Source organism: Gnatocerus cornutus, chromosome 4 (genome assembly GCF_029298725.1).
Source record: "Gnatocerus cornutus isolate USDA-ARS CGAHR chromosome 4, icGnaCorn1.1, whole genome shotgun sequence".
Taxonomy (NCBI): domain Eukaryota; kingdom Metazoa; phylum Arthropoda; class Insecta; order Coleoptera; family Tenebrionidae; genus Gnatocerus; species Gnatocerus cornutus.
Genome location: NC_142236.1, coordinates 5650296 through 5672195, shown reverse-complemented (window position 1 = coordinate 5672195; position 21900 = coordinate 5650296). Strand labels below are relative to the sequence as shown.

Below are 21900 nucleotides of genomic sequence, written 5' to 3'. Positions count from 1 at the left end.
TCCGTATTTTCTGGAGTAGCCATGATGGTAGCTTCACCCTCAGGAACGAATCAAATGAAGGCATTTCTGCTCTATGAAATCCTCGTTTCAAAATTATGTGCCCCTAGTCATAAGAACCTGTGATTGTTCAATTAATTTTGAAGAGGGGGAAATGAAAGTTCGAGCTGGAATTCCGTACGGTTCGGATTTATTCGTTGCTGGTGTTCACGGCCAACTGGCCGAAGAATATGAGAAGTTGAGTGGTGGTCTAGCGGTCAGCTGGTTGCTTATTTACAGTTTTTGACATAAAATGGTTGCCCCGTATCGGAAAGTTGACATCAGAGACAAAACGTTGCATGTAAATTTTATAATTTCCTTTAATTTGAATTTATTGTTTACTTAAATTGTAGAAATCTCCACCAAAAGCTCTCCAACTGTTAAAAGTGAACGAAGATGGAAAATTATCTGTCGATAAAGATGTTTTAAAGTTTTTCCACAATGAAGAAGTTAGAGATAAAAAAGTCTGCATTGTTTCAGTTGCTGGTGCCATGAGACAGGGGAAGTCGTTCTTGTTGAACTTCTTCTTGCATTTCCTCAATAAGAAGGTATGGCGCAGTAATTTTTTAATTGGGAAATTCGGTAGTTCCCAATAACCAGTTTAGAAATTTTTGCATAGATCGGCGGTCCTTGGGAGTTAATTCGCATCTTTGTGACTGACCCACATTCAAAATGTTTGCAGGTACTTTGGTGCTAATGTTATCTTGGACTTATCTAGAGTGTAACCTTGGCCGCTGATACAAATAGAGGAAACTGTTTAGTTATTATCAAAAATACAATTTATTCCCAAACACCAAACTTCGTTGACGTCGAGGCGCGTTTCGATAGCAATGCTACCATCATCAGAGCGATGATCAAACTGCTAATTAGTTGCTACCGAAACGCGCGTCAGCATTTTTTGACGAAATTTGGTGTTTGGGAATAAATTGTATTTTTGATCATTTTTGTCAATCCCAAGAATTGATCCAATTAAATTCTTTGTTTAGTTATGAATGTGATTTTTCCACAAAAAAAGATTCTACAACAAAAATTAGTCCTACGTACGTAAAATAGTACAAGGTGTTTATAAATGTTTCTAGCATCAAGGGTGGCTCTGGAATTCTTGCCGTGCACTACTTTGCCGCTTTGTTTTCATAGTGAATATAACTATCTTGAAAATTATTTATAATGTTACTTACGTCAACGACGTCTCACGGACGGTTTTGTGTCCAAATTTTTGATTTTCAGGTTTTAAACCACAACTAGAACAGTTTTCTTGTCAAAACTTACTTTGCTCCATGATTGAGGTTAACTACAAATGTCAGTTGAAAAATCTAAACCCACATTTATAATGAGCGGCAAATTTCTTTGACATTTCATAGCCACCTTTGATGCTCGAAACATTTATAAACACCTTGTATTTCCCGGCCAAATTAAATGTATCTAAACACACAAATTTTATAATGCGCAGGCGCACAAATCAGCGCAATTAACACAAATTTAAGGTTTTATGTACAATTTCGCTTTTGGTAATGATATCGTTAAATCAGGAATTGAAAGTACAAGCTGAACTTTTATCATTTTTATGCGAAAAGACTTAAAAACATTACAACTTTGGCCGAAGATAGTATTTTCCATTTATGCTACTGTTGCTTTGTCCGAAAATCAAAATTTTAGAAAACTGACACTTCTGCTTCACAATTTTATTATTAGTTAAGTTTCATAAACATGTTCAAATTAGTAAACTCTTTAAATTTTATTACCTTAGCGTTAAAATTAATTATTAACATTATGAATTTTTATTATCTAAGATTAAACACTTTTCTTTTGCGTATAAAATGAAAAATTCAAAAATTTGTCTGGTTTTCAATTTTATTGTTTGAAATTGGTAAACTTTCTAAATGTAATTGCTACTGCGTTAAAATTACCAGAAATGCGAATTTTTAATTGTAAAAATAGAGCATTTTAGCTTGTTTGCAAAATAAAAATTTCCAAAACTGTTTCTTCTGGTCTACAATATTTTAATGTGGTGGAATTGTTAATCATGTTTAATATTAACAAACTCACGAAATTTAATTGCTATAAAGTTAAAATTACCAGAACTAAAAATTTATATTTGAAATTAAAAATTTTCTTCAAAATGAAAATTATAAAAAATTGTAAATCTTAATTTTAATTCGGTAGTTGTTAAACCGGTCAAAAGTTAAACTATAGTGTGAAAATTGCCAGAATTTCAAATTTTTATTAAAAAAAATGAAATTTAATTAATTAATTTAATTCGTTCAAATTAAAATTTCACAAAAATTGACGCTTTTGACCTACAATTTTCTAATTTGACGGAATTGTTTAGTTGTCACAATAGTAAATATTTAGTTCGTCTGCAAAATAAATTTATAAAAAAATACTTTTCAATTTGAGAGAGTGATAAGTTTTATTTGTGCTCTATTTTTTTTAATTTGGTAGAGTTAATAAACTTGCTCAAACTAGTAAATTTTCCAAATTTTATTGCCAAAATAAAAAAAAACTAAAATCACAAATCTTTGTTTAAAAAATTTGGTTTACCTGTAAAATTAATTTTCCCAAAAATTGTCTCTTTTGGCCTACAATTTTATAATTTGACAGAGTTTATAAACGAGTTAACTGCCTAAATATAATTGCCATAACGTTAAAATTACTACAGATGCAAATTTTTATTTGTCACACTGTAAAATTAATTTTTAGTTCGCCTGCAAGACAAATTTATAAATACTGTTTCTTTTGCTATACAACATTTCAATTTGGTGGAATTGATTATCAAAATATTAAATTTACATAATTTCATTGCCATTAAAATAAAATTTTTAAAATTACATACACATTGGGCCTGTTTATAGAGGCTATGTTAAATCTTTAATTTCGATTAAATACTTAACACCATGTTAAAGTGATTGTGATTAATGTGATTATTTTTCTGCCAATCAAATGTCACCAATCGTTAAATTAGTTGCCTGATTAACTTAATTTCAATTAACTTATTGTATAAACCGATCCATTAATTTTTATTTTGAATAATTAAATAAAAATCAAAATAGAAATTAATTTTTTTATGTTCTAATTTTTTTTAATTCGGTGGGGTTGTTAAACCGGTCCAAACTAGTAAGCTCCCAAAATTTTATAGTCATAGTATGAAAACTACCAGAATTTATTTTTTTTTAATTCGGTGGAGTTGTTAAACTTGTTCAAACTAGCAAACTTCCCAAAATTAATTGCCATAGCGTCAAAATTACAAGAAATGCAAATTTTTATTTACACAATAGAAAATTTTACCTTCGTTTGCAAGATAAATTTATAAAAACTGTTTTTTTTTTGCTTTTTAAAATAATAAACTTAAGAAATTTTATTGTTATTACTGATAAATTACCAACATTAAATATTAATGTTTATTTTAAAAAAGATAAAATTTACTTCAAAATAGAAGTTTTTTTTTTTTTTTTTGTATTCTAATGTTGTTTAATTCTGTGGGGTTGTTACAAACTAGTAAATTTTTATCTTTTTTTGTTATAGTGTGGTGAAATCTACCAGAATTACAAAACTTCATTCAAAAAATTGGAAGTTTGGTTTGTCCTAAAATAAAACTTCCAAAAAATTGTGTCGTTTGATTTACAATTTTTTAATTTGACGCATTTGATAAACATGTTTATAAACACGCTTTATCCGAGTTTGACCATAATTTTTTTGCTATTGATTTTTTTCGCCTGCAATAACATGTTTTAAATAAATTTGGGAAACAGACCAAAATAGATGATTTTTTTATATTTTAAGAACGTTTATACGAGGTACCTCCCTCCTCGAGCAGCTCAGATTATCGGTTCTACTGTAACAAATTTTTGTATTAAAGAATTTTTGTTCATTTCAATTTTTTTCGAAAAGCCTAAAATTTGGAGTTATTTGCAGTGCCAAAAGGGCGAAACCAAGAAAAACTGGATCAGCAGAGAAGGAAACTTACAAACCGGTTTTTTCTGGGAAACCCGAGCAGAAAGAGTAACAGAAGGCATTCTCATCTGGTCTGAGGTTTTTCTCACCAACATTGACAACGAAGAAGTAAGTTTTCCAACTTTTGAAAATCCTCTTCACATCTCTGTTTAGATTGCAGTCATTTTGATGGACACCCAAGGAACATTTGACAATGAATTAAACTTGACTCAGGTCACCTGTCTTTTCGCCATGAGCGTGTTGCTTAGCTCCGTCCAAATTTTCAACATCAAGAGTCATATTATGCTTAATGACTTACACCATTTACAGGTATTTCTTCGTGTGCTGCGATTTACATAAAGGTTCGTTTAGCTCTTTGCAGGGTATGCAGGTTTCCAGGAGGATAACAACAGACCATTTCAAAAACTTCTAGTCTTAGTTAGAGATTGGTGTTATCCTTGTGATCAACCTTTTGGAGAAGAAGGAGGCAACAATTTACTCCAAAACGTGTTCGCCAAACATGAAAAATCGAATCAGAGTGAAATCCAGCAAACAATACTGGGAAATTTCAGTGAGGTTGGTGCTTTTCTTCTCCCACTTCCCGGGGAAAAAGTTATGATGAGTATAAATTTTACCGGAAGATTTAACGGTGAGTTTAATTATGTAGAGGATGTGATCAGAAACATATATTTTAGATATTTCTTCAACGTTTCTTGAGCATGTGGAAGTACTAGCGGCAAGTCTTCTAGAACCTGAAAAACTTATCCCAAAAATAATTAACGGAGAGCACATGACTGTTGGGAACTTGCCTGTATTCATAAACACATTCTTAAAATCCTTCCAAAGTGGAGATAACCCGACTGTTAAAACTATGTTTGAGGTAAGAAGTAGGAAAAAAACTTGTTTAGTATCTACATTTGGGTTTTAGGCGACTTGTGAAGCTCAAAACACCAAATTAATGAAACAAATGAAAGAAGAATATTGCAAATTAATGGACAACTGTGTGTCTTTAGAACAAGCTGAATTAATCAAAGAATCTATTTTAAATGGGTTCCGATTGAAGAAGAAAATGGGGCGCGACGTTAACTTCGACGAAATGCAAGATCAACTCAGAAAAGTAAGAATACAGAACTGTAATAAAAATGAAGTCGTCGTTTTGCATCGAAATAAGCGGATTTCTGTAAGAATTTTGATGATTTCGTGCAGATTTCTGCTGTTTTCTTGCAATTAAGCCGTTGAATTTTGATAAAAAGTGATGGTTTTGTAGATTTAGAGCTTTTCATTGCAAATTCAAGCCAGAAAACATCAAAAATCAGCGAGAAATCGTCGTTTTGCATCGAAATAAGCGGATTTTTCTAAGAATTTTGATGATTTCGTGCAAATTTCTGCTGTTTTCTTGCAATTAGGCCGTTGAATCTTGATAAAAAGTGATGGTTTTGTAGATTTCGAGCCTCCCTTTGCGAATTAAAGCCAGAAAACAGCGAGAAATCGTCGTTTTGCATCGAAATAAGCGGATTTCTCTAAGAATTTTGATGATTTCGTGCAGATTTTTGCTGTTTTCTTGGAATTCAGCCGTTAAATCTTATGTCGCTGAAGTTAGCGTCATTTTATCGGATTCATTTTCATGAATTAAACGCCCCAGTACTTCGCCTCAAATGACGCATGCATGCCGGTCGCACTTTTCACATGCGAATTTCCACCGATCGTCGTCTTTTTTTCACACAATTTTCGACCAAATGACACCGTAATGACCTTCTGCCCCATCTTCAATCAAAATTCTCCTTCTACATGAGAACAAAGTGGTAAAACTCAACCCTTAACCTAACTAGAAAATTATTATTCATTTCAACCTTCAATAGTAATGTAGCTTCATAAATACGACATCGAAAAATTACAAATAAATCACTTAGTAATCCCCCATATCGCATATACGCCCACCACCCGTCAGAGGGTGGCAATCTCAACCCCTCAAACACGACCTCCGATTATTTTAAAAAATCCGCAATGTAGCCTTATGAATTTGACATGAAAAAATTACAAATAAATCACTTAGTAATCTCCCATATCGCATATATGCCCACCACCCGTCAGAGGGTGGCAATCTCAACCCCTCAAACACCACCTCCCACTATTTTGAAAAATCCGCAATGTAGCCTTATGAATTTGACATGGAAAAATTACAAATAAATCACTTAGTAATCTCCCATATCGCATATATGCCCACCACCCGTCAGAGGGTGGCAATCTCAACCCCTCAAACACCACCTCCCACTATTTTGAAAAATCCGCAATGTAGCCCTATGAATTTGACATGAAAAAATTACAAATAAATCACTTAGTAATTCCCCATATCGCATATACGCCCACCACCCGTCAGAGGGTGGCAATCTCAACCCTTCAAACACCACCTCCGATTATTTTGAAAAATCCGCAATGTAGCCCTATGAATTTGACATGAAAAAATTACAAATAAATCACTTAGTAATTCCCCATATCGCATATACGCCCACCACCCGTCAGAGGGTGGCAATCTCAACCCCTCAAACACCACCTCCGATTATTTTGAAAAATCCGCATGTAGCCTTTTGAATTTGACATGAAAAAATTACAAATAAATCACTTAGTAATCCCCCATATCGCATATATGCCCACCACCCGTCAGAGGGTGGCAATCTCAACCCCTCAAACACCACCTCCCACTATTTTGAAAAATCCGCAATGTAGCCCTATGAATTTGACATGAAAAAATTACAAATAAATCACTTAGTAATTCCCCATATCGCATATACGCCCACCACCCGTCAGAGGGTGGCAATCTCAACCCTCCAAACACCACCTCCGATTATTTTGAAAAATCCGCAATGTAGCCCTATGAATTTGACATGGAAAAATTACAAATAAATCACTTAGTAATCTCCCATATCGCATATATGCCCACCACCCGTCAGAGGGTGGCAATGTCAACCCCTCAAACACCACCTCCCACTATTTTGAAAAATCCGCAATGTAGCCTTATGAATTTGACATGGAAAAATTACAAATAAATCACTTAGTAATTCCCCATATCGCATATATGCCCACCACCCGTCAGAGGGTGGCAATCTCAACCCCTCAAACACGACCTCCGATTATTTTGAAAAATCCGCAATGTAGCCTTATGAATTTGACATGAAAAAATTACAAATAAATCACTTAGTAATCTCCCATATCGCATATACGCCCACCACCCGTCAGAGGGTGGCAATCTCAACCCCTCAAACACCACCTCCGATTATTTTGAAAAATCCGCAATGTAGCCTTATGAATTTGACATGGAAAAATTACAAATAAATCACTTAGAAATCCCCCATATCGCATATATGCCCACCACCCGTCAGAGGGTGGCAATCTCAACCCCTCAAACACCACCTCCGATTATTTTGAAAAATCCGCATGTAGCCTTTTGAATTTGACATGAAAAAATTACAAATAAATCACTTAGTAATCCCCCATATCGCATATATGCCCACCACCCGTCAGAGGGTGGCAATCTCAACCCCTCAAACACCACCTCCCACTATTTTGAAAAATCCGCAATGTAGCCCTATGAATTTGACATGAAAAAATTACAAATAAATCACTTAGTAATTCCCCATATCGCATATACGCCCACCACCCGTCAGAGGGTGGCAATCTCAACCCTCCAAACACCACCTCCGATTATTTTGAAAAATCCGCAATGTAGCCCTATGAATTTGACATGGAAAAATTACAAATAAATCACTTAGTAATCTCCCATATCGCATATATGCCCACCACCCGTCAGAGGGTGGCAATGTCAACCCCTCAAACACCACCTCCCACTATTTTGAAAAATCCGCAATGTAGCCTTATGAATTTGACATGGAAAAATTACAAATAAATCACTTAGTAATTCCCCATATCGCATATATGCCCACCACCCGTCAGAGGGTGGCAATCTCAACCCCTCAAACACGACCTCCGATTATTTTGAAAAATCCGCAATGTAGCCTTATGAATTTGACATGAAAAAATTACAAATAAATCACTTAGTAATCTCCCATATCGCATATACGCCCACCACCCGTCAGAGGGTGGCAATCTCAACCCCTCAAACACCACCTCCGATTATTTTGAAAAATCCGCAATGTAGCCTTATGAATTTGACATGGAAAAATTACAAATAAATCACTTAGAAATCCCCCATATCGCATATATGCCCACCACCCGTCAGAGGGTGGCAATCTAAACCCCTCAAACACCACCTCCCACTATTCTGAAAAATCCGCAATGTAGCCTTATGAATTTGACATGGAAAAATTACAAATAAATCACTTAGTAATCTCCCATATCGCATATACGCCCACCACCCGTCAGAGGGTGGCAATCTCAACCCCTCAAACACGACCTCCGATTATTTTGAAAAATCCGCAATGTAGCCTTATGAATTTGACATGGAAAAATTACAAATAAATCACTTAGTAATCCCCCATATCGCATATACGCCCACCACCCGTCAGAGGGTGGCAATCTCAACCCCTCAAACACGACCTCCGATTATTTTGAAAAATCCGCAATGTAGCCTTATGAATTTGACATGGAAAAATTACAAATAAATCACTTAGTAATCTCCCATATCGCATATATGCCCACCACCCGTCAGAGGGTGGCAATCTAAACCCCTCAAACACCACCTCCCACTATTTTGAAAAATCCGCAATGTAGCCCTATGAATTTGACATGGAAAAATTACAAATAAATCACTTAGTAATCTCCCATATTGCATATACGCTCACCACCCGTCAGAGGGTGGCAATCTTAACCCCTCAAACACCACCTCCGATTATTTTGAAAAATCCGCAATGTAGCCTTTTGAATTTGGCATGGAAAAATTACAAATAAATCACTTAGTAATCCCCCATATTGCATATACGCTCACCACCCGTCAGAGGGTGGCAATCTTAACCCCTCAAACACCACCTCCCACTATTTTGAAAAATCCGCAATGTAGCCTTTTGAATTTGGCATGGAAAAATTACAAATAAATCACTTAGTAATCCTCCATATCGCTTATACTCCCACCACCCGTCAGAGGGTGGCAATCTCAACCCCTCAAACACCACCTACCACTATTTTGAAAAATCCGCAATGTAGCCTTTTGAATTTGACATGGAAAAATTACAAATAAATCACTTAGTAATCTCCCATATCGCATATATGCCCACCACCCGTCAGAGGGTGGCAATCTAAACCCCTCAAACACCACCTCCCACTATTTTGAAAAATCCGCAATGTAGCCCTATGAATTTGACATGGAAAAATTACAAATAAATCACTTAGTAATCTCCCATATTGCATATACGCTCACCACCCGTCAGAGGGTGGCAATCTTAACCCCTCAAACACCACCTCCGATTATTTTGAAAAATCCGCAATGTAGCCTTTTGAATTTGACATGGAAAAATTACAAATAAATCACTTAGAAATCCCCCATATCGCATATATGCCCACCACCCGTCAGAGGGTGGCAATCTAAACCCCTCAAACACCACCTCCCACTATTTTGAAAAATCCGCAATGTAGCCTTATGAATTTGACATGGAAAAATTACAAATAAATCACTTAGTAATCTCCCATATCGCATATACGCCCACCACCCGTCAGAGGGTGGCAATCTCAACCCCTCAAACACCACCTCCGATTATTTTGAAAAAGCCGCAATGTAGCCTTATGAATTTGACATGGAAAAATTACAAATAAATCACTTAGAAATCCCCCATATCGCATATATGCCCACCACCCGTCAGAGGGTGGCAATCTAAACCCCTCAAACACCACCTCCCACTATTTTGAAAAATCCGCAATGTAGCCTTATGAATTTGACATGGAAAAATTACAAATAAATCACTTAGTAATCTCCCATATCGCATATACGCCCACCACCCGTCAGAGGGTGGCAATCTCAACCCCTCAAACACCACCTCCGATTATTTTGAAAAATCCGCAATGTAGCCTTATGAATTTGACATGGAAAAATTACAAATAAATCACTTAGAAATCCCCCATATCGCATATATGCCCACCACCCGTCAGAGGGTGGCAATCTAAACCCCTCAAACACCACCTCCCACTATTTTGAAAAATCCGCAATGTAGCCTTATGAATTTGACATGGAAAAATTACAAATAAATCATTTAGTAATCCCCCATATCGCATATACGCTCACCACCCGTCAGAGAGTGGCAATCTCAACCCCTCAAACACCACCTCCGATTATTTTGAAAAATCCCCAATGTAGCCTTTTGAATTTGGCATGGAAAAATCACAAATAAATCACTTAGTAATCCCACATATTGCGTTTTTTCCTACTACTTTTGAGAGGGTGGCAATCATAACCCTCTTTCTACAGTATCCGGCATTTTTCGAAACACCTCAATGTAGCCCGTTCAAAATAATATAAAAAAATGTATAAATAAAACGTCTGTTAATTTACATAAGAATTTGCCCCCACCGTCAAAGGGTAGAAAACCAGCACCCTTTATGTATTCACGTTCTGTAAATGTAAAAAATTTAAAATTTAGCATAACGTCATTAGTATCAAAAAAATTAAAAAAATTTACTGAATAATGTTTTATTTCAAAAATAGCTTTACTAACTCTCAAAGAGTATCGTTTTATTTAAACAAAATAGCCAGTTTTTTTTATCTGGCAACCCAGAATACAGCTTCTCTTTTTTAGATTTGCAGACTTTACAGGGGATACATTTTACAAATGAGGAGCAGACTTTCAAAATGCAGTTTGTCCCTAATTGCATATTTTTAGAAATTAATAAAATCTGCAGCTCCTTTAAGAAATAACTTGCATTTTTAAACATGTAGCAATAAAATAAGGAAAATTATGTACTATTTGCACACAAATTTCACGACTAGAATAGAAGAGAATTTCGCAAAAAAACAAAATGGCGCCAATATCTCAATTTGTGAAAAAATGGATAAACTGCACTTTGAAAGTCTGCTCCTCAAGTTGGATCTGAAGAAACGTTATTTCATTTGAAAACATCGTAGACAAAATGGCGGGCCGACTGATTATGTAGCCAAGTGCATTTCATATTGTAAATCAAATAAAGAGCTAGGTAAATTGAATTAAATTAAAGGAAATTAAATGGTTCCGTCACGAAACTAAATATTACAATTTCATGCGTAATAAGTGCTAAATGACAAAATGTGCAAGAGGTTACAAAATGTTACAAATCGAAATTGCAAATTCCAAGTAAAATTATCTATACGCATGTTCCTATTCCTTAAAATATCAATTATTATCCTGTGTAGGGTAGACACCACCCAGGGTTTTCCATTACAGTTCACCAAACGATCTAGTGCGGTTGTGGCTTTGACTTTTTAAACCGTTTACAGCAATTTTACCGCAAACCTTCATAAACATAATCGTCCTCAAGTGGTTGGGTCTTATCTGCATTAAAATAAACCCCTAGGATAGACGTATTTTGAAGAATTCTATTGTTTCGATTTGTAAGACTGACCAGCTGGGTAAAAATGTGTATTCCGGTTCAGATCTAACCACCAGAGAATGTTTATGTTTATGGGGGTTTGCGGTAAAGTAGCTGTAAACGATTTAAAAAGTCAAAGCCATAACAGCACTAAATCGTTGCGTAATCTGTATCTACGTGTCGACGCAGCTCCGAGCCTTGACAAAATCACGTACGTCTGATAAGTAAACAATTAATGATAACAATCACATACATAAATTCCTTGCTGGTGACGTGTCAACGAAGAGGATGGTCAAAACAAAACAACCAACTTAGCGAATTTTTTATTGTTATTAGTCTAATTAGATAATTAGGTGGGTACTCAAAACATATAACATCCAGAGTGTCTCAGAACTGGCGAAGATGAGTTAACAACAGATCCTGGCTAAATTTGCTAAAAACAAATTAATTAATGCAATATAAAATTAAACAATCAAATACGTTTCTTTTTATGACAAAAACGATGTTGCTAAGTATCTAACAATGTAAGGTACATTTGAATACTGATTAATAAAATATTTGTGATTGGTTAGCGTTACATTGCTCTAATGTAAAATCTAAGGAGCTATTTCAATTTCATTTGCTTAATGCAATAATTAGGCAGAACCTAAAGTTATCGAGTCGTTCAGAAATTCTGAGACACCTGCATATTATATGCATTGATTTTCTCAAAATTACTTGTATTTATTTACCTTAAAATAAAATAAAATAAAAAGTAAATTCAGTTAAGATAAAAATCCAAAGTCCATGCAAAATTGAAATTTCAAATGTGTTACGGAAACCTGTTGCAGCTATTTTTTAAAGAGACAGCGGAAGAGGACATAACAGATAGCTATTTCCTTTAAATAACAAAAAAGTCAAGCATACCTGCTTGGTAATCTATAATCTATAAAACCTCTATTTTTGTATCTAAAGTTTAAAGAAACTCTAAGGAAAATTTAATGAAAACCTCGAGACATTTTGCGTAAGATTAAACAGCAAAAACGGGCAGTTTTAATTTTCAGATAAAATTTCGATTTTAACGTATTCTCGTAAAAAATCCCATGTTCAGTAATTACTTCAAAAAAATTCTGGTGCATAGTCAAAAACACAATGGCCGTAAATTCAGTAAAAAAAAAATTAGAATGCAACTTACAATTTTACAAGGTGCATTCTGGGTTGCCAGACAAAAAAGTATTATTTTGTTTAAACAATTACACCTTTACCCTCTAACAGTTGGAGGGTGTAAACCGGATATAAGAAATTTTAATAACAATGTCATCGGACTAAAATAAAAGTAATAACTATAATAAAAGTTTTTTGAAAAAAGTTGAAAGTTGTGGAAAGGGGTTGAGATTGCCACCCTCTGACGGGTGGTGGGCGTATATGCGATATGGGAGATTACTAAGTGATTTATTTGTAATTTTTCGAGTTCAAATTCATAGGGCTACATTGCGGATTTTTCAAAATAGTCGGAGGTGGTGTTTGAGGGGTTGAGATTGCCACCCTCTGACGGGTGGTGGGCGTATATGCGATATGGGGAATTACTAAGTGATTTATTTGTAATTTTTCCATGTCAAATTCATAAGGCTACATTGCGGATTTTTCAAAATAGTGGGAGGTGGTGTTTGAGGGGTTGAGATTGCCACCCTCTGACGGGTGGTGGGCATATATGCGATATGGGAGATTACTAAGTGATTTATTTGTAATTTTTCCATGTCAAATTCATAGGGCTACATTGCGGATTTTTCAAAATAGTGGGAGGTGGTGTTTGAGGGGTTGAGATTGCCACCCTCTGACGGGTGGTGGGCGTATATGCGATATGGGGGATTTCTAAGTGATTTATTTGTAATTTTTCGAGTTTAAATTCATAGGGCTACATTGCGGATTTTTCAAAATAGTCGGAGGTGGTGTTTGAGGGGTTGAGATTGCCACCCTCTGACGGGTGGTGGGCGTATATGCGATATGGGGGATTACTAAGTGATTTATTTGTAATTTTTTCATGTCAAATTCATAAGGCTTCATTGCGGATTTTTCAAAATAATCGGAGGTCGTGTTTGAGGGGTTGAGATTGCCACCCTCTGACGGGTGGTGGGCATATATGCGATATGGGAGATTACTAAGTGATTTATTTGTAATTTTTCCATGTCAAATTCATAGGGCTACATTGCGGATTTTTCAAAATAGTGGGAGGTGGTGTTTGAGGGGTTGAGATTGCCACCCTCTGACGGGTGGTGGGCGTATATGCGATATGGGAGATTACTAAGTGATTTATTTGTAATTTTTTCATGTCAAATTCATAAGGCTTCATTGCGGATTTTTCAAAATAATCGGAGGTCGTGTTTGAGGGGTTGAGATTGCCACCCTCTGACGGGTGGTGGGCATATATGCGATATGGGAGATTACTAAGTGATTTATTTGTAATTTTTCCATGTCAAATTCATAGGGCTACATTGCGGATTTTTCAAAATAGTGGGAGGTGGTGTTTGAGGGGTTAAGATTGCCACCCTCTGACGGGTGGTGGGCATATATGCGATATGGGGGATTTCTAAGTGATTTATTTGTAATTTTTCCATGTCAAATTCATAAGGCTACATTGCGGATTTTTCAAAATAATCGGAGGTGGTGTTTGAGGGGTTGAGATTGCCACCCTCTGACGGGTGGTGGGCGTATATGCGATATGGGAGATTACTAAGTGATTTATTTGTAATTTTTCCATGTCAAATTCAAAAGGCTACATTGCGGATTTTTCAAAATAGTGGGAGGTGGTGTTTGAGGGGTTGAGATTGCCACCCTCTGACGGGTGGTGGGCGTATATGCGATATGGGAGATTACTAAGTGATTTATTTGTAATTTTTTCATGTCAAATTCATAAGGCTTCATTGCGGATTTTTCAAAATAATCGGAGGTCGTGTTTGAGGGGTTGAGATTGCCACCCTCTGACGGGTGGTGGGCATATATGCGATATGGGAGATTACTAAGTGATTTATTTGTAATTTTTCCATGTCAAATTCATAAGGCTACATTGCGGATTTTTCAAAATAGTGGGAGGTGGTGTTTGAGGGGTTGAGATTGCCACCCTCTGACGGGTGGTGGGCATATATGCGATATGGGAGATTACTAAGTGATTTATTTGTAATTTTTCCATGTCAAATTCATAGGGCTACATTGCGGATTTTTCAAAATAGTGGGAGGTGGTGTTTGAGGGGTTTAGATTGCCACCCTCTGACGGGTGGTGGGCATATATGCGATATGGGAGATTACTAAGTGATTTATTTGTAATTTTTCCATGTCAAATTCATAAGGCTACATTGCGGATTTTTCAAAATAGTGGGAGGTGGTGTTTGAGGGGTTGAGATTGCCACCCTCTGACGGGTGGTGGGAGTATAAGCAATATGGGGGATTACTAAGTGATTTATTTGTAATTTTTCCATGTTAAATTCATAGGGCTACATTGCGGATTTTTCAAAATAATCGGAGGTGGTGTTTGAGGGGTTAAGATTGCCACCCTCTGACGGGTGGTGGGCATATATGCGATATGGGGGATTTCTAAGTGATTTATTTGTAATTTTTCCATGTCAAATTCAAAAGGCTACATTGCGGATTTTTCAAAATAGTGGGAGGTGGTGTTTGAGGGGTTGAGATTGCCACCCTCTGACGGGTGGTGGGCGTATATGCGATATGGGAGATTACTAAGTGATTTATTTGTAATTTTTTCATGTCAAATTCATAAGGCTTCATTGCGGATTTTTCAAAATAATCGGAGGTCGTGTTTGAGGGGTTGAGATTGCCACCCTCTGACGGGTGGTGGGCATATATGCGATATGGGAGATTACTAAGTGATTTATTTGTAATTTTTCCATGTCAAATTCATAAGGCTACATTGCGGATTTTTCAAAATAGTGGGAGGTGGTGTTTGAGGGGTTGAGATTGCCACCCTCTGACGGGTGGTGGGCATATATGCGATATGGGAGATTACTAAGTGATTTATTTGTAATTTTTCCATGTCAAATTCATAGGGCTACATTGCGGATTTTTCAAAATAATCGGAGGTCGTGTTTGAGGGGTTGAGATTGCCACCCTCTGACGGGTGGTGGGCGTATATGCGATATGGGAGATTACTAAGTGATTTATTTGTAATTTTTCCATGTCAAATTCATAGGGCTACATTGCGGATTTTTCAAAATAGTGGGAGGTGGTGTTTGAGGGGTTTAGATTGCCACCCTCTGACGGGTGGTGGGCGTATATGCGATATGGGGGATTTCTAAGTGATTTATTTGTAATTTTTCCATGTCAAATTCATAAGGCTACATTGCGGATTTTTCAAAATAGTGGGAGGTGGTGTTTGAGGGGTTGAGATTGCCACCCTCTGACGGGTGGTGGGCATATATGCGATATGGGAGATTACTAAGTGATTTATTTGTAATTTTTCCATGTCAAATTCATAGGGCTACATTGCGGATTTTTCAAAATAGTGGGAGGTGGTGTTTGAGGGGTTGAGATTGCCACCCTCTGACGGGTGGTGGGCATATATGCGATATGGGAGATTACTAAGTGATTTATTTGTAATTTTTCCATGTCAAATTCATAAGGCTACATTGCGGATTTTTCAAAATAGTGGGAGGTGGTGTTTGAGGGGTTGAGATTGCCACCCTCTGACGGGTGGTGGGCATATATGCGATATGGGAGATTACTAAGTGATTTATTTGTAATTTTTCCATGTCAAATTCATAAGGCTACATTGCGGATTTTTCAAAATAGTGGGAGGTGGTGTTTGAGGGGTTGAGATTGCCACCCTCTGACGGGTGGTGGGCATATATGCGATATGGGAGATTACTAAGTGATTTATTTGTAATTTTTCCATGTCAAATTCATAGGGCTACATTGCGGATTTTTCAAAATAGTGGGAGGTGGTGTTTGAGGGGTTTAGATTGCCACCCTCTGACGGGTGGTGGGCGTATATGCGATATGGGGGATTTCTAAGTGATTTATTTGTAATTTTTCCATGTCAAATTCATAAGGCTACATTGCGGATTTTTCAAAATAATCGGAGGTGGTGTTTGAGGGGTTGAGATTGCCACCCTCTGACGGGTGGTGGGCGTATATGCGATATGGGAGATTACTAAGTGATTTATTTGTAATTTTTCCATGTCAAATTCAAAAGGCTACATTGCGGATTTTTCAAAATAGTGGGAGGTGGTGTTTGAGGGGTTGAGATTGCCACCCTCTGACGGGTGGTGGGCGTATATGCGATATGGGAGATTACTAAGTGATTTATTTGTAATTTTTCCATGTCAAATTCATAGGGCTACATTGCGGATTTTTCAAAATAATCGGAGGTGGTGTTTGAGGGGTTGAGATTGCCACCCTCTGACGGGTGGTGGGCATATATGCGATATGGGGGATTTCTAAGTGATTTATTTGTAATTTTTCCATGTCAAATTCATAAGGCTACATTGCGGATTTTTCAAAATAATCGGAGGTGGTGTTTGAGGGGTTGAGATTGCCACCCTCTGACGGGTGGTGGGCGTATATGCGATATGGGAGATTACTAAGTGATTTATTTGTAATTTTTTCATGTCAAATTCATAAGGCTTCATTGCGGATTTTTCAAAATAATCGGAGGTCGTGTTTGAGGGGTTGAGATTGCCACCCTCTGACGGGTGGTGGGCATATATGCGATATGGGAGATTACTAAGTGATTTATTTGTAATTTTTCCATGTCAAATTCATAGGGCTACATTGCGGATTTTTCAAAATAGTGGGAGGTGGTGTTTGAGGGGTTTAGATTGCCACCCTCTGACGGGTGGTGGGCGTATATGCGATATGGGGGATTTCTAAGTGATTTATTTGTAATTTTTCCATGTCAAATTCATAAGGCTACATTGCGGATTTTTCAAAATAATCGGAGGTGGTGTTTGAGGGGTTGAGATTGCCACCCTCTGACGGGTGGTGGGCGTATATGCGATATGGGAGATTACTAAGTGATTTATTTGTAATTTTTCCATGTCAAATTCAAAAGGCTACATTGCGGATTTTTCAAAATAGTGGGAGGTGGTGTTTGAGGGGTTGAGATTGCCACCCTCTGACGGGTGGTGGGCGTATATGCGATATGGGAGATTACTAAGTGATTTATTTGTAATTTTTCCATGTCAAATTCATAGGGCTACATTGCGGATTTTTCAAAATAATCGGAGGTGGTGTTTGAGGGGTTGAGATTGCCACCCTCTGACGGGTGGTGGGCATATATGCGATATGGGGGATTTCTAAGTGATTTATTTGTAATTTTTCCATGTCAAATTCATAAGGCTACATTGCGGATTTTTCAAAATAATCGGAGGTGGTGTTTGAGGGGTTGAGATTGCCACCCTCTGACGGGTGGTGGGCGTATATGCGATATGGGAGATTACTAAGTGATTTATTTGTAATTTTTCCATGTCAAATTCAAAAGGCTACATTGCGGATTTTTCAAAATAGTGGGAGGTGGTGTTTGAGGGGTTGAGATTGCCACCCTCTGACGGGTGGTGGGCGTATATGCGATATGGGAGATTACTAAGTGATTTATTTGTAATTTTTTCATGTCAAATTCATAAGGCTTCATTGCGGATTTTTCAAAATAATCGGAGGTCGTGTTTGAGGGGTTGAGATTGCCACCCTCTGACGGGTGGTGGGCATATATGCGATATGGGAGATTACTAAGTGATTTATTTGTAATTTTTCCATGTCAAATTCATAAGGCTACATTGCGGATTTTTCAAAATAGTGGGAGGTGGTGTTTGAGGGGTTGAGATTGCCACCCTCTGACGGGTGGTGGGAGTATAAGCAATATGGGGGATTACTAAGTGATTTATTTGTAATTTTTCCATGTTAAATTCATAGGGCTACATTGCGGATTTTTCAAAATAATCGGAGGTGGTGTTTGAGGGGTTGAGATTGCCACCCTCTGACGGGTGGTGGGCATATATGCGATATGGGGGATTTCTAAGTGATTTATTTGTAATTTTTCCATGTCAAATTCATAAGGCTACATTGCGGATTTTTCAAAATAATCGGAGGTGGTGTTTGAGGGGTTGAGATTGCCACCCTCTGACGGGTGGTGGGCGTATATGCGATATGGGGGATTACTAAGTGATTTATTTGTAATTTTTCGATGTCGTATTTATGAAGCTACATTACTATTGGAGGTTGAAATGAATAATAATTTTCTAGTTAGGTTAAGGGTTGAGTTTTACCACTTTGTTCTCATGTAGAAGGAGAATTTTGATTGAAGATGGGGCAGAAGGTCATTACGGTGTCATTTGGTCAAAAATTGTGTGAAAAAAAGACGACGATCGGTGAAAATTCGCATGTGAAAAGTGCGACCGGCATGCATGCGTCATTTGAGGCGAAGTACTGGGGCGTTTAATTCATGAAAATGAATCCGATAAAATGACGCTAACTTCAACGACGTTAAATCTTAATAGAAAGTGATGGTTTTGTAGATTTCGAGCTCTTCTTTGCGAATTAAAGGCAGAAAACATCGAAAATCAGCGAGAAATCGTCGTTTTGCATCGTAATAAGCGGATTTTTCTAAGAATTTTGATGATTTCGTTCAGATTTCTGCTGTTTCCTTGCAATTAAGCCGTTGAATTTTGATAAAAAGTGATGGTTTTGTAGATTTCGAGCTTTTCTTTGCAAATTCAAGCCAGAAAACAGCGAAAATCAGCGAGAAATCGTCGTTTTGCATCGAAATAAGCGGATTTCTCTAAGAATTGTGATGATTTCGTGCAGATTTCTGCTGTTTTCTTGGAATTCAGCCGTTAAATCTTAATAGAAAGTGATGGTTTTGTAGATTTCGAGCTCTTCTTTGCGAATTAAAGGCAGAAAACATCGAAAATCAGCGAGAAATCGTCGTTTTGCATCGAAATATGCGGATTTCTCTAAGAATTTTGATGATTTCGTGCAGATTTCTGCTGTTTTCTTGCAATTAAACCGTTGAATTTTGATAAAAAGTGATGGTTTTGTAGATTTCGAGCTTTTCTTTGCAAATTCAAGCCAGAAAACATCAAAAATCAGCGAGAAATCGTCGTTTTGCATCGAAATAAGCGGATTTTTCTAAGAATTTTGATGATTTCGTGCAAATTTCTGCTGTTTTCTTGCAATTAGGCCGTTGAATCTTGATAAAAAGTGATGGTTTTGTAGTTTTAGAGCCTTTCTTTACGAATTAAAGCCAGAAAACATCGAAAATCAGCGAGAAATCGTCGTTTTGCATCGAAATATGCGGATTTCTCTAAGAATTTTGATGATTTCGTGCAGATTTCTGCTGTTTTCTTGCAATTAAGCCGTTGAATTTTGATAAAAAGTGATGGTTTTGTAGATTTCGAGCTTTTCTTTGCAAATTCAAGCCAGAAAACATCAAAAATCAGCGAGAAATCGTCGTTTTGCATCGAAATAAGCGGATTTTTCTAAGAATTTTGATGATTTCGTGCAGATTTCTGCTATTTCCTTGCAATTAAGCCGTTGAATTTTGATAAAAAGTGATGGTTTTGTAGATTTCGAGCTTTTCTTTGCAAATTCAAGCCAGAAAACATCGAAAATCAGCGAGAAATCGTCGTTTTGCATCGAAATGAGCGGATTTCTCTGAGAATTTTGATGATTTCGTTCAGATTTCTGCTGTTTCCTTGCAATTAAGCCGTTAAATTTTGATAAAAAGTGATGGTTTTGTAGATTTCGAGCTTTTCTTTGCAAATTCAAGCCAGAAAACAATGAAAATCAGCGAGAAATCGTCGTTTTGCATCTAAATAAGCGGATTTTTCTAAGAATTTTGATGATTTCGTGCAAATTTCTGCTGTTTTCTTGCAATTAGGCCGTTGAATCTTGATAAAAAGTGATGGTTTTGTAGATTTAGAGCCTTTCTTTGCGAATTAAAGCCAGAAAACATCGAAAATCAGCGAGAAATCGTCGTTTTGCATCGAAATATGCGGATTTCTCTAAGAATTTTGATGATTTCGTGCAGATTTCTGCTGTTTTCTTGCAATTAAACCGTTGAATTTTGATAAAAAGTGATGGTTTTGTAGATTTCGAGCTATTCTTTGCAAATTCAAGCCAGAAAACATCAAAAATCAGCGAGAAATCGTCGTTTTGCATCGAAATATGCGGATTTTTCTAAGAATTGTGATGATTTCGTGCAGATTTCTGCTGTTTTCTTGCAATTAAGCCGTTGAATCTTGATAAAAAGTGATGGTTTTGTAGATTTCGAGCCTTCCTTTGCGAATTAAAGGCAGAAAACATCGAAAATCAGCGAGAAATCGTCGTTTTGCATCGAAATAAGAGGTTTTCTCTAAGAATTTTGATGATTTCGTTCAGATTTCTGCTGTTTCCTTGCAATTAAGCCGTTGAATTTTGATAAAAAGTCATGGTTTTGTAGATTTAGAGCCTTTCTTTACGAATTAAAGCCAGAAAACAGCGAGAAATCGTCGTTTTGCATCGAAATAAGCGGATTTCTCTAAGAATTTTGATGATTTCGTGCAGATTTTTGCTGTTTTCTTGCAATTCAGCCGTTAAATCTTAATAGAAAGTGATGGTTTTGTAGATTTCGTGCTCTTCTTTGCGAATTCAAGCCAGAAAACATCGAAAATCAGCGAGAAATCGTCGTTTTGCATCCAAGTAAGCGGATTTCTCTAAGAATTGCAGATTTCTGCTATTTTCTTGCAATTCAGCCGTTAAATCTTGATAAAAAGTCACGGTTTTGAAGATTTGTTTTGTGGTTTGTACTGTCTATGAAACAATAAAACATTCAATATCACTAAACCTGAGAGAAACCTACAGACAATTTTTGTAGGCGCCAAGTTTAAAAATGTACAGAATAGATTTTCTGATTTTTTCCAGGATCTCGAAACAACATTCTGTTTATTTTATAAAAATAAGATTAAACCAAAGAAATTCTGGAGGAAAGCACGTGAATTTTTGTCTATTGGTGGTAGAGTCGGAACTGCGGTCGGAGGAGCTGCTCGAGTTGGTGCTCTGGTGACGACTGTAGTAGCGGAAGGAGCATCTGCTGTTGGAATGACACAAGCTGCAACTGCTGTTTTTGGAGGTCTTGCTTTAGGTGCAGGTGCTGGTGTTGTTGTAGGAAGCATTGCATTGGCCGGATTCATAGGATATAAATTTATAAGATCGAAACTGATGAAGAAGGCGCCTGCAGAAGAACAAAATAGCCAAGAAGGAGAACCAGCTGTGCCTACGGAAGAAAAGAAGGATGAACAGGAACAAACGGTTACCGAAAACACGCAATAGGAACTTTATGTTACTTTTAGACCAATAAACGCGTATTTGCAATTATTTCTATAATAATAAATACAAATCTACTTTATCTTATTTAACAGTTTATTTATATTAAACTGTCTTTCATTTTATTTAGTTAACGACAGAAAT

At 36.7% G+C, this 21900-nt stretch overlaps 1 protein-coding gene across 1 annotated transcript; it reads left to right on the top strand.

The window, feature by feature from the left end:
• The first annotated feature begins 142 nt into the window (after positions 1-142).
• On the top strand, positions 143-21807 carry LOC148176234 (atlastin-2-like). The gene is made up of 8 exons (XM_088034450.1): positions 143-337; positions 390-584; positions 3949-4095; positions 4141-4296; positions 4339-4615; positions 4662-4846; positions 4895-5083; positions 21355-21807. The coding sequence occupies exons 1-8, from the start codon at positions 290-292 to the stop codon at positions 21760-21762; spliced, it is 1605 nt and encodes a 534-aa protein (XP_087890576.1). The 5' UTR covers positions 143-289; the 3' UTR covers positions 21763-21807.
• The last annotated feature ends 93 nt before the right edge of the window (positions 21808-21900 follow it).